Source organism: Rhyacophila brunnea, unplaced genomic scaffold (assembly GCF_057557595.1).
Source record: "Rhyacophila brunnea isolate RB1 unplaced genomic scaffold, BYU_Rbru_1.0 scaffold_3, whole genome shotgun sequence".
NCBI classification, from domain to species: Eukaryota; Metazoa; Arthropoda; class Insecta; order Trichoptera; family Rhyacophilidae; genus Rhyacophila; species Rhyacophila brunnea.
The window spans coordinates 21598539-21615634 of NW_028232965.1; the positions used below are offsets into that span (position 1 = coordinate 21598539).

Sequence of the window (17096 nt, forward strand, 5' to 3'; positions counted from 1 at the left end):
CAAGTGCCACCTTTTATCATTTTCCTATATGCCAAAGGGGGTCAAACACCATTTTTTTTGGAATCCAATAGATATTTTTCATTAAATATTATTGCTAATAATACTTTGATTTTTTTAAATTTGCTTTGCTTAGAAAATAATTGTCCATTTCAACATTTAAGTTTAAAATAAAACAAATTAATTGAGAACTTGTCGGCCATTTTGTAGCACTTTTGTTAAATGGTGCTTGAGCTCCTTTGGCGCTCGGCACCTCTTATATATTTATAAACTAAGTTTATTAACTAAATATTAAACAGTCAATCACTTGACACAACCAGTTGTTCAGTGAGGCAGATATTCTTGAATGGCTTAGGATTCCTGGCTTTCCCTATGACCAAAAGCTTCATTTTCACGGCATAATAGTGATGCGGTCCTTAGGCACCTTTCCTCCCTGGTACATTATTTTCTTCGCGAGGAACGTACGTTTTACGAAGGAGAAGTTTCCAAAATAAACCCGTCTCATCTGCGTTGTATACTTGTACGCGGCGGACTAGTGAATTTGACAATCGAATACCGGCCAATGATAGAGCTTGATTCTGTGCTTTCAACTAGTAAAAATAACGGCGGATTATAGTAGTTGTCGGATAATCGAGCAGCGTATTACTGAGAGTGTACTGTGTTAGATAAAAGGGAAGCTGAAATAGTGTATTAATTCATCGTGCAGCTTATTTGTAAAAAAAATTCCAAATTTATTTTTGGAATTGTTAAATTCCGCTGGATAGTTAAATTATTATGTTTTTCTCCTTCCTGAACAATTTGCCCAAATGCCGGATTCCAGATTAAGCAGTCGATATGGGTATTTTTTATTATTTAAGAATCATCAAGAATACAAAAATCACAAAACATCGATTATCTCAGAACGGTGTTTTGTTAGTTAGTGATTTCTGCTTGCACACCCACGAATGTAGTTGAAGTTCTCTCTAATCTATCAAAGATTTTTGAATAATTCATAATTTCAACATATTTTTCATTTAATTTAAAAAACATTAATTTTTATAGAAAATATATGGAAGTGTATAACTTGAAATCTTTTTTATTTAGTTTTCTTTTTCAGTTTTCTGACCATAAGCATATTTTATTATTGTTTATTGTCTTTTAAATTATTCATCGTAGAATTTTAAATTATTATTTTTCTTTATATTGTTTTTCGATACATTAAAATATAATTAACTATTTCTTTTATTCAACGAATAATTCACAAGATTTAAGAATGTACCATTCTAATTATTTAACATATGTAATTTTGAAAAACACTTACTTTTTTCAAAATGATTTTTTTTATTGGTTATAATATATTTTCTCAGAAGTGTTTTTCAAAATTATGTATGTTCATTAAAATATAAATTGCGCTATTTCTATTCTGCAATAGGAGTTTGTAACGTTTACAAAATGGAACAGGCCTTTTGATGCATGCTTCTATTCTTGCCACAGGTCTGCCGCCGCCGAAACCAAGCCTAGCGAGCCTGCTCAGACTGCCACACCTCTCGACCACCCCAACGTCGCTGATGCTATTCGAAAAACGGAAGCAGAGTCCACCTCTGCCCGTCCTCGAGCCCCCACACTCGTTACGCCGGCGGTTCGTCCTGCATCTCCCATCAATGTCCTGCCGCCGCCGGTCATCCTACCTAAATCGATCGTCGCAGATGTGAAAAGTGCTAATGTTCTCCAACTGGCACCTCATCGTGTCCCGCTGAAGGGAGTTCCAGCGACAGGGGCGGGAGTGGGAATAGGAGTGCTTAATGTGACAGGAACCCTTTCTCCTCGGTCACAGCAGAACCCCGCCGTTAAGGCGCAGCCGCTGGCATTGCCGTCGCAACTCAAGCTCATGGCCGTCCAGCCACCTCCTCAGAAGCAGGTATGTTTTTCTGCATTTATAATATCTATTTGTGCTAATGTTTATATTATTTTAGGGAATGCAACAATATTAATCTAATATGTATTGTGTATTTATTTGTATATTATCTTAAAAATCAGAAATGAAATATAGTCGCACTCGGTTATTACGATCACGGATATAGTGAGATCTCGGATGTAACGAGGAAACATTCGTTGACATTTTAGTTTATGATTTTCTCCATACATTTATTCACTGTTTTAACAAGCAACTTATCGGATATACTGAGCTAAAATATAATCAAAAATTTTCTTAAAACTGTTAATGTGTTGATCGTTTAAAAACATTTCGACCCTAAGCAATAAAATTCGACCGGACAGGATGCCGCCGGGATCGCATTACGTTTATGACACTAGTTAATACCCCATCCACCCATTATTTTCGAATGGCTAAATTTGGCAAAGTTTATGTTCGACAGATTGCAACTGACAGAATTGTTGATATTGTCATAGGTACTTGTTTTCTTCCGTGTTTCATTATGATTCAGTGTATTATTCTGATTATTCCCGAGTGGAGAACTACAAGGTTCTAAGTGTTTGTCCTTAGAATACAGGCAGCTTAGAATACTACTTCATTGTTGGGTTTGTTTTTTCAAGGACCAACACTTAGAACCTTGTAGTATTAGGCTCGCGTATTGTCTAATGGTATTATTTATTTTACAATTGATCTATAATTGGTGCTTCATTTTATTCAATCACGACTGCTTTATTTATACTAAACTTTGCTTTCGTAGATGAAGCTAATCTACAATGCCGCAAATTTCGTAAAAGCGACGACGCTTTCGAATTCAAGAGTCTCGTTAGTAAATATACATCAGACGCAGATTCATGAAAATCTAATTAATATAATGTTATATTGTTAACAACTCAATTCACATGATTGTGCTGGAATCGATGTATACATAATAATTATATGGTATACTATCACGATAACCATTTACTTTTATTTGTTTACCTTCCACGTTAAGAGATTTCCTATAAATAAATATTGTAATGATTATATTTATTCAATAACGTTTATTCGGCATTCGGAATATACAAATTCGCAGGCATCTGCATGAACGCTCGACTAGTTTTATTATGGTAATAAACGGTTCCGGCGTAAGATGAGACCGTTATAAACGGTTCGTTTTGGCCTATTTCCATTGACGGCCTATAACTGTCTAAGTACCTACCTAATTGGTGTTTTAGCCGACAACATTGAAAAAGTATCCACGCATATGGTTGAAATAAGTAAGAAATCCAAGGTTTGTAAAGTCAGTAGGTACCTACCAGCGTTCATTACAATAAACAACTTATTTTGTAGTTTATGAATGCCATGCTTATTTCAGGGATTTTTACGATGGTTTTCAGATTTTTTATTTTCGACTTTTTTTTGACTTTTTGTGTTATATGACCGCTCATTTAAAAATACCTATTCTCTGATATTATGAATAAGTAACGAGCAAATTCAGTCGGTCCCTCGCAATAACCAAGTTCAACTGAATATCCCTCTAAATACTACGTATTGTACTGTAAAACTATCAACACAGGACCCAGTTCTCTTGGCCGGTCCATGAGCGCATGAGCGCATGAGCTTTGGAAATGATTTGAATTGAACGATTTCAGGTGATGATGCAGGCGGGCTGTGGAGGTCTAGGTCCCGGCGTGCTGGGCCCCAGTCTCCCGCGGGGGGCGCAGGGTCAACATGCCAGCCCCCCTCTGCTGAAACACGTAGCAGCTCTCGGTCCCCAGCCAGTCATCGCAGGTGAGATTTTTTATCACATGTCTTTTATTATTTTGACACAATAAGGTAATGATCTTTCAGGCTCACATCGATGTGTGATTAATACAATAACCTATCTATAAAAAGTCGATTTTTCAGGAGAGGCAAAATAATTTTTTTTTTGTTTTTTTTATGAAATTTTCAACTTCTTAAAGTATAATCATTTCTCTTCTAAATAAATTAAAAAACAAAATGTAATTTTGATGATCTATATTAAAATAATACTGTTTTAAAAATGTCGACCCACTTACGTTTTTGTGTTGCCTATAAATTTTCAATTGCAGTTTGTTATTTACCTAATACAAAAAGGTATCAACAAATTGGCAAGTTTTAATGAGTGGAAAAAATAAGTTTTTGTCAAGACTAGACTTTTTAGCAAAACTAGTATGGATAATAAAGTTTTTTTTATGCATCTGAATGATTTTTTCCCCTTTCAATACAGTGAAAAGTTTTTAGAGATTCATCATACCCGATGTTCATTATTTATAAAAAATGGTATATCACCTATGTTTTTGAGTTACCAAATATTGTCTTTTTATTTTTATGTAGTATTCTTGAGAAAAAAATTATGTAAAATGACTTCAAAATGAAAAAAAAAAACAGTTTGACAGTTGAAAAACAAGGCGATACGTTTGTGTGTTTCCAGAATGTCTAGAAAAAATTCCATAAACACAAAAATGTATCAGTTGATTGTTTTTGTGCTAATTTTTTTCGTTTGAAAAACCAGGATGGCGCATATTATGTTATTGTGTTATTAGAAAACACTATAGTTTCCTTTTAATAGTATATGTATCATCTTTGATAATTGTGTAGTAGAGTAGTGCAAAATTCATCATGGATACATACCAATACCTTTTTGAACACACGTGTGTGTTGTGGAGTTCTTCTTTCGGGAATTTTTGGTGTTTGGGGAGTGAGGGACATTATAACGGGCACAATTAGTATAACACAGAAGTTTATTTTATAATTCCACGCAGAACTATGTTTAATTGCTGTTAGGTATGGACAAGCACTGGTCTTATTACATTGGTTTCATTTAAAGGGATCTTATATTAGGCACGACACTGACGTTATTTTAGTTTTAGGTTGATCTCACGGTAGGTATTCACTTTTATTAAGGTAGGCTAACTTTCGTTCGATTAATTTTTAACACGAGAACATTATGGAAGTACAGTTTTATAATATCGAGACGAGTGGGGTTTACTTTTTACTAGGCGACTCCCTGCAAGGGCAGGGGAGCGCGGGAGACACATCTCCTATCTTCGCGGGCGACTCTGTACTGCAGAATTATTTTCAACATGTCTACCCCCTCGTAAGGTGCTGGGAGAGGGTAGAAATTTCAACTTTTTAGAAATCTAACGGTAATATTTTGCTTGGGCCGAAGGGCAATAAATATCCTCGGTTTCGGGTAATTTCATCTGTGACCGTCGGTCTTCGAAATTCGCCTCTCCCAAGATCGTTTGTGAATTGTTATTTTAGTTAAAATAATATTTAGTATTTACAGAGGTTGCGAACATTTGCAGGGCTGTTGTTTTTACGGGATGGTAAGCGTTGTTTTATGTAAGGTTCCTGATTGGGATCAGCAACGTCTCTTCGCGAGGGGTTGTATTTGGTATCAATACACACCACAATAAAATTCATCTGTTATGCTAATGCAGGGAGAAAAAAATTATACTATGTCCATATTCATTTTAATGGAAAGTGAATAAGCAAAACAGCTTATATTGGGGGACTGTCAACCGTAAGGAATCCATGAGACCACTGTATGGTGTGGCATTTGCGCAAGAACGCTCATTGCTCCATATTTCTTTGAGAACCAAGTGGTGTCGTGGAAACTGTCAATGGTGAACGTTACGAATGATTGAAAACTTTTCGGTGCCCAGTACATATGAATACGTGTATTAATTAAGGCGCTAAGTACCAAAAAGTAGTTTTGCTTGTGGCTACAAAATACTGATTTGTCAAATAAAATTGTATGAAGCAGACATTTTGAAAAATGTAGTTACACAGTATGAAGCAATCTCGGCAGCTTCTATAATTTTAAAACTTAAAATTATTTTGAATTTCCACAGTACATAGCTTTGAAATTTACATTTCCGGTCAGGGTGTAAGTACCATGCAAAGAATCTTATTTTAAGGTCTAAGTACTAGCTCAGGGACGCTGGTGGGATCTAAGTACACACTGATGACATTTTCAATAGAGATGGGTAAAATATTATAAATTAAAAAAAAGAAGGTTTTTCGATACTTTTGTTTTAATAATTCAATTATTTATTTACCTACTCCTAATACAATCATTCTGCGTTTTATTTCGGCGATGTGCATATGACCCTAGAGACTATAGAGCAGTGGTTTCCAAACTTTATGTTACTATGCCTCCCTTTTAAAAATAAACTAATCTTGGCGCCTCCCCCCCTTTATTTCATTAAATAATACAGACACCTTTTTAAATAGTCAACAATGTATTAACACAAAATGAAAAAAAATAAACAAGGTTTTACTAAGTACTTATATATTCATTTTTAAATTAATTTGTTTTTCATGCGATGAATGTGCTTGTTTATTAGCACATACAATTTCAATAGAAGTCAATCCAAATTTATCATGTTCATTGACAAATGGATTCTATCCTGAAGTGGGCCCCAAGGTCAGGATCTTTCAACTACATATTTAAAAGCCCCGAAATAAAACAGCGCCGCAGGCGACTTTTTTACAATTAATAAAATAATGTTAAAAGTGCATTATCAACTATTCTAGAACTCTGCAGTAAATAGGCCGGCCATAATAAAATACTTGTTATGTTATGTCGTTATGTGTGCAGTGATTCCCATTATCCTTTACCTGTAAACAATACCCAGCCTGTGTCCATATTATAAACAGATACTGGTGATAAAATTGATAAAATATCTATAATTATTTTGAATTTTGTTTTGTATTAAGTAGGTACATATGTGAGTCAGTCAATATCACACTTTGAAATGTTTTAATTTAAATAGTAGTACACATTTTTTTTATTTACAACTTAGCAATCATGAAATAATTAATATAAAATATGTTCTTAATTATAGGATGTATATTTCCCATTTAATTCAATAAGGCATAATTAATTATTATTATTATATTCTGTAAATTATTGAAGAAGTAGGTACAATGTGTTTTATATATATATATATATATAACTAGCTGAAGTACCCGGCTTCGCACAGGGTCGCTTCGTGGTTATATTTATCTTAGATATTTAAAAAATAATAAGAGGTAATTATTTTTTTAATATTAAAATATCTGTCTAATACAATATGGCAATATGAAAATAATTCTAATAGGAGTAAAGGTCAAACAAAAGAACACTAAATTAAAATCAAATCCAAAATATGAAAACGTTAATAATGTTATTAATATGTAGTAAAAAAAATCAAAATTGGATGGAACAAACATACAACAAACTTTGTATTTTATATAATACTAATTTAGAAACCTTCGCAGGTGTGCGCACAACAACTCTGACAAAAGTTTCATTGCAATCGGATGAATGGTATAGGAACGCATACGAATAGAAGAAGATAGAATAAAAGAAGAAGATGAAAATGGTTGTACTAATTCAGAAACCTTCGCGGGTGTTGGCACAATTACTGACAAAAATTTTATTGCAATTGGATGAATGGAATAGAAACGCATACGAATTAAAGAATATAGAATAGAAGGAGAAGAAGAAGATGGTTGCACTAATTCAGAAACCTTTGCGGGTGTTACCACAACAACTGACGAAGGTTTCATCGCAATCGGATGAATGGTATAGGGACCATACGAATAAAAGAATATAGAATAGAAGAAGAAGATGGTTGTACTAATTCAGAAACCTTTGCGGGTGTTATCACAACAACTAACGAAGGTTTCATCGCAATGGGATGAATGGTATAGGAACCATACGAATAAAAGAAGATATAATGAAGAAGAAGAAGAAGAAAAATATAGTTTTTCTAATATATAAACCTTTGCGGGTGTGCGTACAATAACTGACGAAAGTTTCGTCGCAATCAGATGAATGGTATAGGAACCATACGAATAAAAGAAAATAGAATTAAGAAGAAGAAGAAGATGATGATTTTTCTAATTCAGAAACCTTTGCGGGTGTGCATACAACCACTTAACAAAATGTCATCGCAATCAGATGAACGGCATGGCAGCGCATAAAATGCGAATAAACAAACAAACAAACAAACAAATATTGATTTTTATATATTAGATATACTTAATATTCTGAATTTCAAACCAAGAAGAAAAATGTATTTTAAAAAAAAAGTTGCTTAATATCGATATTATAACATTTATAACGATACGCATTGGACATCACTAGCGCTTTCTTGACAAATTAGCGGATTGTGTGAAACAATTATAAAAATGTAATTACCTCAGAATTTCGAGGTTTTTTGGCTGGAATCACTTTACTATTAATTGTGGAGTACCTTGGCCACTAGTTTTTAGTTTTTTTTTTTACATTTTGGACACTTCCTTCATCTTTTTGGCGACGTTTTTTAACAGAACTCGTGAGTGTCAACACACCGTTTTCAGCCATTTTATATGGAATGCCGTTGAACACTGCAGTGGTACTTACACCCTTACAAATAAAACACGCCAATGGACTTACATCGTCGCCAGATTTAAATATTTTATTGTATTTTTTTGACATGCTTAAGACACTATGTAGAACAGTTTTCTATAAAAATGTCAGTTTTGAAAATGTTGGTACTTAGCGCCTTAATTAATACACGTATTCATATTATGTGGAATGGACAATATGCGGTTTCAACGGGACCGTGCCACATCACACACCATGAGACAGACAATGGAGTTTTTCAGTGGTCGTTTAATTTCACATTTTTTCAATGCGTGCTGGTCACCAAGATTATCTGATTTAGCAGCTACAGATTTCTTTATATATATTTTTTATGTATCGACTGTGCTTAGGAAAAAGGGCGTAACCCTCGATTTTTCGAAAAGTGCTTTTATTAGATATTAGCAATGTATACAACTAAATACACGTTCTATAAAAATGAAGTAAGCCGCAAATGCCGAATTATTATCTAAATTCAGGTTTTAATTGAAATTAACTAATTTTTAATTTATGGAAAAAACATTTATCCTCAATTTTAATGATTTTTCTGTAATAATTATTATTAGATCGAAAATATATTAAACCAAATCATCAATGTCTGTGCCTATTTTTTAAAAAATATTAAACTGAAATCACTCAAAAAAACGTTTTTTGCCTCCTGTAAAATTTGTTCTGTGAGGGTTACGCCCTTTTTCCTGAACACGGTCGATATGGTAAAGTCACCAATTACCGTCCCCTGTTCTAATACCGCCCCCCCTTCTATCTCAGTCGTATGAGTCGCAATTCAGCATCGATAATTTTAACTTATGATTTATTATGACACGTGGGTTCATTCCCCTACGAACAACATATCGAGCAACAATAAAAATATTAAACAATTTGGCAATGATGAGTTTTTTTCTTAAATACACAAATCTATGTAGGTTAGTTTCCGTGCAACTTTTTACAAATATTTTAATGCAATAATAATATGATCGATACGTCATGGATTCAGAGGATTAAGTTTTATTCTGTATTTAAGCCATGTGAAAAATACCAGCTTCCAAATTGCGGCGTGTGGTGATGCCAAATATCGCCCCCCTTTGGTGTCTATGTAACGTCTCGGGGGCGGTATTTAGAACCCATATTCACAAGTCATCCAAATATATTGATCATTTATGAAAATAATATAAGTACTATATATATATATAAATCTATAGATGTATCGATTGAGGAAATTACCCAGTGGTCACTATTATCACTAGGTATATGTGTTTGATTGTGATGGGGAAAAAGAAAAATTGGTACTGGCTCAATATGATAACAGCAGTTGCAGCAGTAAAAAAGGAAGAGATGGGATACAAAATTGCCCACACTTATTTAATTGTAATACATTGTGTGTAATTTAAATAAACATTGAATAATTTATTTAATAATCCAACTTTCATTTAGCATTCCAAGTTTTTGTAAAAAAATTATATTATTTCTGTTTGGGTCCAAATATCACCCCCGGGGCGGATTTGGATAACTTTTACAAAATTAACAAAAATGCCATTTTTATTATATCGATAAAATTATTTTTGTTTTTGATTATATGCTATTTTCTATATGCTATTTAATATAAGTAAAATCAATTAAAACAAATTTAAACAATTAAAACAGTACACAAATAAACTTGTGAAATGGCCAAAACAAACAGGGGACGGTATTTGGCGACTTTATCTTATATAATATTATATATTGACTGTGGAAAGGCAAAAGAAGTTAATCCACACTAATCAAATTTTACAGGAGGCACAAAAAACGTTTTGATAATGATTTTGGGCCAAAGTCTAAATATAAAATAGACACAAACTTGAAGTGCATGATGATTAATAATTTGGTGTTTTTTTCCCCCAATCTATAATTAAATAATGAAGTTATTGAAGAAGAACTAATAAAAATGAGGGTTAAGTCATTTTACCTGACTAAAAATTAGGTAGGTATTAACATATTTGGAGTTAGACACATACATTTTACATGCGATTTATGTTATTACTATAATATATTAACATAAAACAGTGCATAATAATGATATTAGTCTATTACAATGATATTAATCGTAAATTAAAGCGAATTGAAAACAATTTCAATTGAGAAGTGTTTTTGACACATCACATAACCTATAAATCGCATGGCGGTGTTTTAAGTGAATTAGCAAATATTGTATTACTTTTCTCAGATATTATGAAATCATCAAATCAATTAATCGATAATCGACAATTAAAACACAATATAAGTTGTAACAGGCCGTTTCATACCGATATAGATAGAATTTACAATAGCTCTTCTCGTGTGTGATATAAAAACTTCAAGATGTAATTTTAAACACTAACAGTTCTTGTCGGGATCATTTGTTGCGTCCATATTAACACCACACATTTCAAGAATCATTTTGCTTCGTTCTGTTACCATTTTCACTCAATGCTTAAACTTTAAATGATTTTTTTATGAAAATACTGCCGAAATCCGTGTTAACTGTCAAACGACCGACCGAGAAATATATGTGGCTTAAGTCTTCCTTCTGGTTCATAACTTACCTGGTCGGCCGGCAGAGTTAAGTAAAACTACCATTTTTTTCATACATTTGCAACGTAAGATGCATAACGCCTTTTTCCTTTCCGTAAAAGATTACTTGAATGACTAATAATGTCATTGATGTGGAATAAATCCTTTTACCTGGACGCAAATTTCAAACGCCCTTCTTTTTTAAAAATTAAAAGCTAAAATTTGATAATAATTTGGCATTTTGCAGCTTACATCCTTTAGACAGAACGTGTATTTAGTTGTCTGCAATGCTAAAGGTTGTCATGAAAAAAACCATAAAACATGCCCAAATTTGGACAGCGGCCAGACGCCTACGTCTTGTCCAATATTTTTTTTAAATCGGTAGAAAAATAAAAAGTTCAATAAATATATTTATTAATTATTTCATAATTATAGATTTTACAAATGAAAGGATGACATTATTTTGTGCACCATATATAAATGCCTATACATGTATAAAAGATATTATACAGACACATATTATTTGAATTTAACAATGACTATCCTTTTTCAGGTGCCAACAGTTCCAGAGCGGGTCTTACTAGTGTACCTTCAGTCAGCCCTCAAGGACAGATCGCTTTGGTCAGTGAAGGATTATTATATTTGTTATTGCATTGCATAAATAGATTAGACAAAAAACAATTGACGAACTGAGAATTGAAGGAATACAAGTGCACCGGTGACCAAATGAAGTAAATTGACTTCAACGTTAAATACATGCGATTGTAAAACCTGCATTACAGTCGTCAACATTCTGTAAATGAGGTCTTATTCACCGATGATCGGTTGTTATTATTGTAAGAAAATATTGGTATTTCTTTGTTACTATGTATAATAAAATTTTATACACAGATCTCTATGGAATGGAATGCAACATTCTCTCTTTGAATGCTGAATGATATATCGTCATTTATAATATCAGCGATCGATTATTGTCGATGTCATAATGCTTGAAATGGTAAATTATTTCAGGAACTTCGAAATGGTTTCTTATTTTGTTTGTTTTGCACATTTAATTACTTTTTTTAACATGTCTTTATTAAAGAGTTGGATGGTATATTTATTGGAAATTAAGTTATTTATACACGGGAAAATCTAAGTAGGTACCTACGTCGTTATAAAACTTAATAATATATTCTATAAAACTATTGTCAATAAACCGATTAAATTGGTTATGCGCAGTTTGCCTATAGTGTTGGTAAACAATCTGAGGTTATCGGCAATTATCTAATCAATATTTGATTGGGTTGGAATTATACTCAAGGGAATTTATTTTCAACTTTATTAGGTTTCACTGACACCATTTGAACCTGTGTTGTAAAAAGTGCTATCTTTTAACAGCCCTTCTCTTGGCTGTGTTAACTTTTAGAGCGAGATAAGAGTACTTCAATTACTTCTTGAGAATAGAGATGCGGCTGTTTTGAAGAATGATTACATTATGGCCACTGCCTTAATTTATAAATCACCGCGAGCTGTCAAATATCAAGTGACTAGCAGTAAGGTAATATTTGTTTTACTACATGCTGCAATGACATGGCTAATAAAATTGTAGGTTATGTTATGTTTGACATTTCAATCAAAATTTCGAGTATTTCAAGTTCGGGTGGAAAAAAACATACGCCGGCACGAACATACTCAAATTTGACCGAATAGAGACATATTTCACACGCATGTCTACCAACTTAAATTTTCGGCAAATCTCGAATTTACCAATTATTGCAGATAGCCGGTTATAGCCGCTGATAACCGCCTTTAATTTGAACATAACGGAAACATGGTAAATTGATAACTGTTAAGAATAGCTGCGCGGTGTTATTAGTCTCTCACACACAATGGTTTATTGGATTATATATAATGGGATATTCCAATGTCTCACAACCAATAAAAAGGTAGGATGATTATAAAAAATATATTTTTTTTTATAAACAATAATAATTACAAATGGTACCATTTCTGACTGAGAAATTAAAAGCATCATACCATCCAGGGGTCACTAGCTAGTTACAGATGTAACTGCATAATTGAGCGGTATACTTGTGCAATTTTTTTAAGGAATAAAATCATTTCACAATTTTATTATTAACCTTTCTAACGCGGCAACTGACTTTAGTCAGCCTATACGCGCGAGTCATCCGCGCGTCAGCTGACTAAAGTCATTTCGATTTTCGTTTGCCTAGTACTGCTTTCCGCCAGGCGCGAATAATTCGAATATTGATTTAATTTATTCAAAAATCATCCTTCTCTTGACATCTGTCAATGGATAGCCTAAACTTTTGTTCTATCTAATTTAAATAAATATTTTTCGGGAGCGTGTCTTGAATAAAAATATATCAGTCATCGGGCCAATTCAAATTTGCCGCGTATATAGTGTCTTATCGCTTCTTAGTGCATGTGCGCCGAAGACATTTGACTGACGTGTTTGTAACGATACGAGTTTGCGATATAATAAGTTATATTGTTTTTTAGTGATTGAAAAACTATTTGGTGCGTAAACTGTTAAATAGAATATTCGAAAGTTACATTGATCAAAGTGAATTTACAAAATATTTTTACAAAAGGAATGCTTTTGGAGATTGCATTCATTCGCCTATCTGCCAGTATATTATCCGCGAGTTTATAGTTTCGGAAAATAATTTGAACCAGGTGTCATTTAAATATACCTAGAAGTCCGCGATTTAATATGTCTCTTTGTTTATCATTGATTAACATTTTTAAATACTATTTTCTGGTTATAGTATTAGGTGAAACAGACAAAAATTATTTATTTACCCTAGTTATCAGCCATTTATAAAGAAAAGACACGAACACTCAGACGCCCGTTCCCGCATAAATGCGGAAATTGTCGTATTACGCAAACACCAGGTCCCGCGCTACTGAATTTTTATACACTGCGCGGCAAATCATCGTCTGCTGGTGTGAGACAGACACTTGAGAATTATTTTTTTCGTAATACTATTCAAAAGGGTTTGATTCATGACTACTATTTTTTTTATGTAGAATTCTTCTTATATTTATAGTCGAAAATAACTCGAGTTACTTACTATCACGTCATTATAATAAAATAAGAGATTACCTATTCTAGTACCAGGTTATTGAAGTAATATAATAAAAAAAAAACAAATGAACTTGAAAATAAAATTGTGGTGACTATAAAGCATTTAGAAGTGCAAAAAGTGTTTGAAATTTAATATTTTACGAATTGTAATAGGTATTCGAAAAATAAACCATTTTGTTATATAAACTATGTGTCATTCGATTCCATTCAGTTCGGGGTCAATGGTAGGTACAAACCAGGCACTGGTGGTAAGTACATCACTCTCAAATAGCCAGTAGTTCTCAAGGATGATTTATTTATACTCGGCCTGCAGTGCTGCAATGTGTATGCGAGTTCAAACAAAAGTTACACAGTTTGAGATGTCCTGGATGCTATAAAAATGAGTTATTTATGACTGATATTTTTTCAACACACTCAACAAAAATGCTCATAAAAGTCATAAACCATATTATTATTCATTATGTGTATGACATATTTGTCGAAATGGTAGCCGGTAGACTATAAGAATACTGAACTGTTCTTACACTTGTTAATCTGTCATCGACGCATTAGTCCAGCACCATTTCGTAAGTGTCATGGCGCCGCTCAAGTAAGCTGGCATTTTTTCAATGAAGAAGTCTTGTTCGTGATTTCTTATCAGATTTAGGCGACTAATGTTTATTTTTAGAGTCACATAAAATATTAGGTTCTGTCATAATCATTTTTGAACTTGACTCCGATTTTTTACTACTCTATTTGTGTATGTTTGACTGACATTTATTACGATTTATTGATGCTTGAAATCACAACGCGCACTGTTGTACTAAGTCGGGATTCGTAACGCTTAGAAAGGGTTAATAAACAAGTAGGTAGGTGCATATAATTATAGTCATAATTTTGATGGATAGTAAATTTATCAGGATTTATTGGAGAAAATTGAAATGCAATTTTGCAAATGCTGCAATAAGGTAGTGAACATATCATGGTTGTGAAATATATTTAACTGTGTTTAAAATTGATATGGACGCAGCAGGCGGACGTGGGAGCGCCTCGAACGCCCCCTCCTGCCCACCAGCAGACATCTCCGGTGACTCCGGTACACCATTACATATCACTTCTTCTTTTTCAATGTTCTCACTGTGCATTCATTATTCGTGTTCTACAAAATCCCTCACATACTTGTGTTAACGGCCGCCTAATGAAGTTGTTTATTTAAAATAAAGAGTTACCATATTCTTAGTATGATATCAAATCACAATTTGCAATTTTACAGAAGAGCAATTTGAGAAAAGAAATTTATTGGTTTAGTCATTTTTTCACTGACCACCCTGCCAAAAAATAGTTGTACATTCATCAGGTAACTTGACACTTTTGAGATGCTGAAGATGACATTTAAAAATAGTCTAACCCCATAAATAAATAACTCATTTTCGCCCTCGACACGAAGGGGTTATGTATTTCATTTTGAAGTTTTCATAGAACATTGATGATAGTATCTGGAATGCTGGGGTTTTGCAAACCACTGTTAAGAAAATATGGCTCCGTTGTCATCATTTTCTCAGGTGTTCAAACCGAGTGAAGAAAGATATACCTTTTATGAGATGTTTTTTGTCTGAATTTATTTAGGCGTTAGAAATTTGCTCTCCCTATTTCATTCTTTTTGTATAAAATTAATTTGCGGGCATATTATTATTATAATGAAAAATTGTAGTGTCACAATTGTATTGGACCAATAATTTACATTTGCGATCTTATGGTTTACAGGGTGATGGTGCTTATCCGCACTTTGCTCATCAGCACTACCAGCATTACTACCGGACTCATCCTGACGCCAGAACTACCCCATCACCCTATGTTGCAAGGTCAATAAACATTCTCATATTGCTGTAGTGAACCTACTAATATCTGTACCTCAGAAGCAGACGGATGCAAGTGCCAAATACCCAAAACAATTTTTATTTTAAACGAATACTCCAATAATAGAAATAACTTCCAAGAAAATATACATAGAATGATCATTATTTTTTTTATTCTAATTCAATTAAAGTACTTCTGGAATATGTAAGAAAGGAATAAATATACTTAATACAATTTTATATCTAAAAAAAATAAAATAAAAAACGTAGTGTGGATTTGCATCCTTCTGCCTCTAAAGATATTTTGTTAATGTGGATTTGTATCTTATTTACCTAGCCAAAATAAAACAATTTATAAGTTTAAAAAATTTATAGGTATAAATATAACAAAGCAAAACACATTTTTTTAAAAAAAAATTATTATGTCATCATCATCATCACCAGCCTGAATCTATTCACTGCTGGATGAAGGCCTCGCTAATCTCCAAGCTGATTCCACTTCTCTCGTTCCTGTGCGTTGCGTTGCCAAGTTTTTCCGCAGAACTTTATCATTTCATCGATCCAGTGGCCTCTAGGTCTACCTTGCAGATGTTTTGTACCTCTTGGATACTACTGGATGACTAAATTTGTCCAACGATTGTCCTTTCTTCGAGCTATGTGGGAGGTCATTTTTGAAGAAATTATTCAGGCAGCCAAAATCACTCCAGCCTAGCTTTACTCTGCGAACAATTTCATCAAATATACATCCATCTATAGACACTTGTTGTGCCAGATAGATGTAGTTTTTCACCTGTTCGAGCTGAATGTTATTGATGAGGATCTCTTTTTGGCCCGCAAAGCAGTTGAACATGACTCTCTTCTTTGATACATTTATTTTCAAGCCTACTTTGTTGCTTACTCCAGCGAGTTCCTGCACTCTGCTTTGGAGGTCCTCTGAGTCTTGCAAACTACTATTTATTGTCATCGGCAAAGCGCAGATGACTCACGTTTTCTCTATTTATGGGGACCCGTGTCATTCCAGTCAAGTTGCTTAAATAAGTCTTCAAGTGTAGCTGTAAATAGCTTAGGTGAGATTGTATCACCTTGTCGGACTCCTTTGCTGATAGGAAATGCGCGATGGTTTATGGAGATGTTGTTGCGCTACTGTATATATTATTGAAAATATGTATAAAGCTCATTCTCCTGGCTGGTTCTCGTCTAGTACATATTTCAAACGGTTTGAGAGAATTTTATCTTAGTGGATTATTGGATTTGCATCCTTCTGCTTCTAAGGTAGGTATGGCATTTGCATCTTTATGATATGCATATCTTGGACTAGGACTTCCATCTCTC

At 33.4% G+C, this 17096-nt stretch overlaps 1 protein-coding gene across 2 annotated transcripts in view; it reads left to right on the top strand.

The window, feature by feature from the left end:
- Positions 1 to 17096, top strand: part of spen (spen family transcriptional repressor split ends) — a 240240-nt gene that overhangs the window by 211083 nt on the left and 12061 nt on the right. For both annotated transcript variants that reach the window (XM_085952285.1, XM_085952286.1), the window contains exons 11-14: positions 1471 to 1894; positions 3541 to 3679; positions 11389 to 11456; positions 15673 to 15770. In XM_085952285.1, the coding sequence (XP_085808411.1) occupies positions 1471 to 1894; positions 3541 to 3679; positions 11389 to 11456; positions 15673 to 15770 (729 nt within the window). The remainder of the gene's footprint in view (positions 1 to 1470; positions 1895 to 3540; positions 3680 to 11388; positions 11457 to 15672; positions 15771 to 17096) is intronic.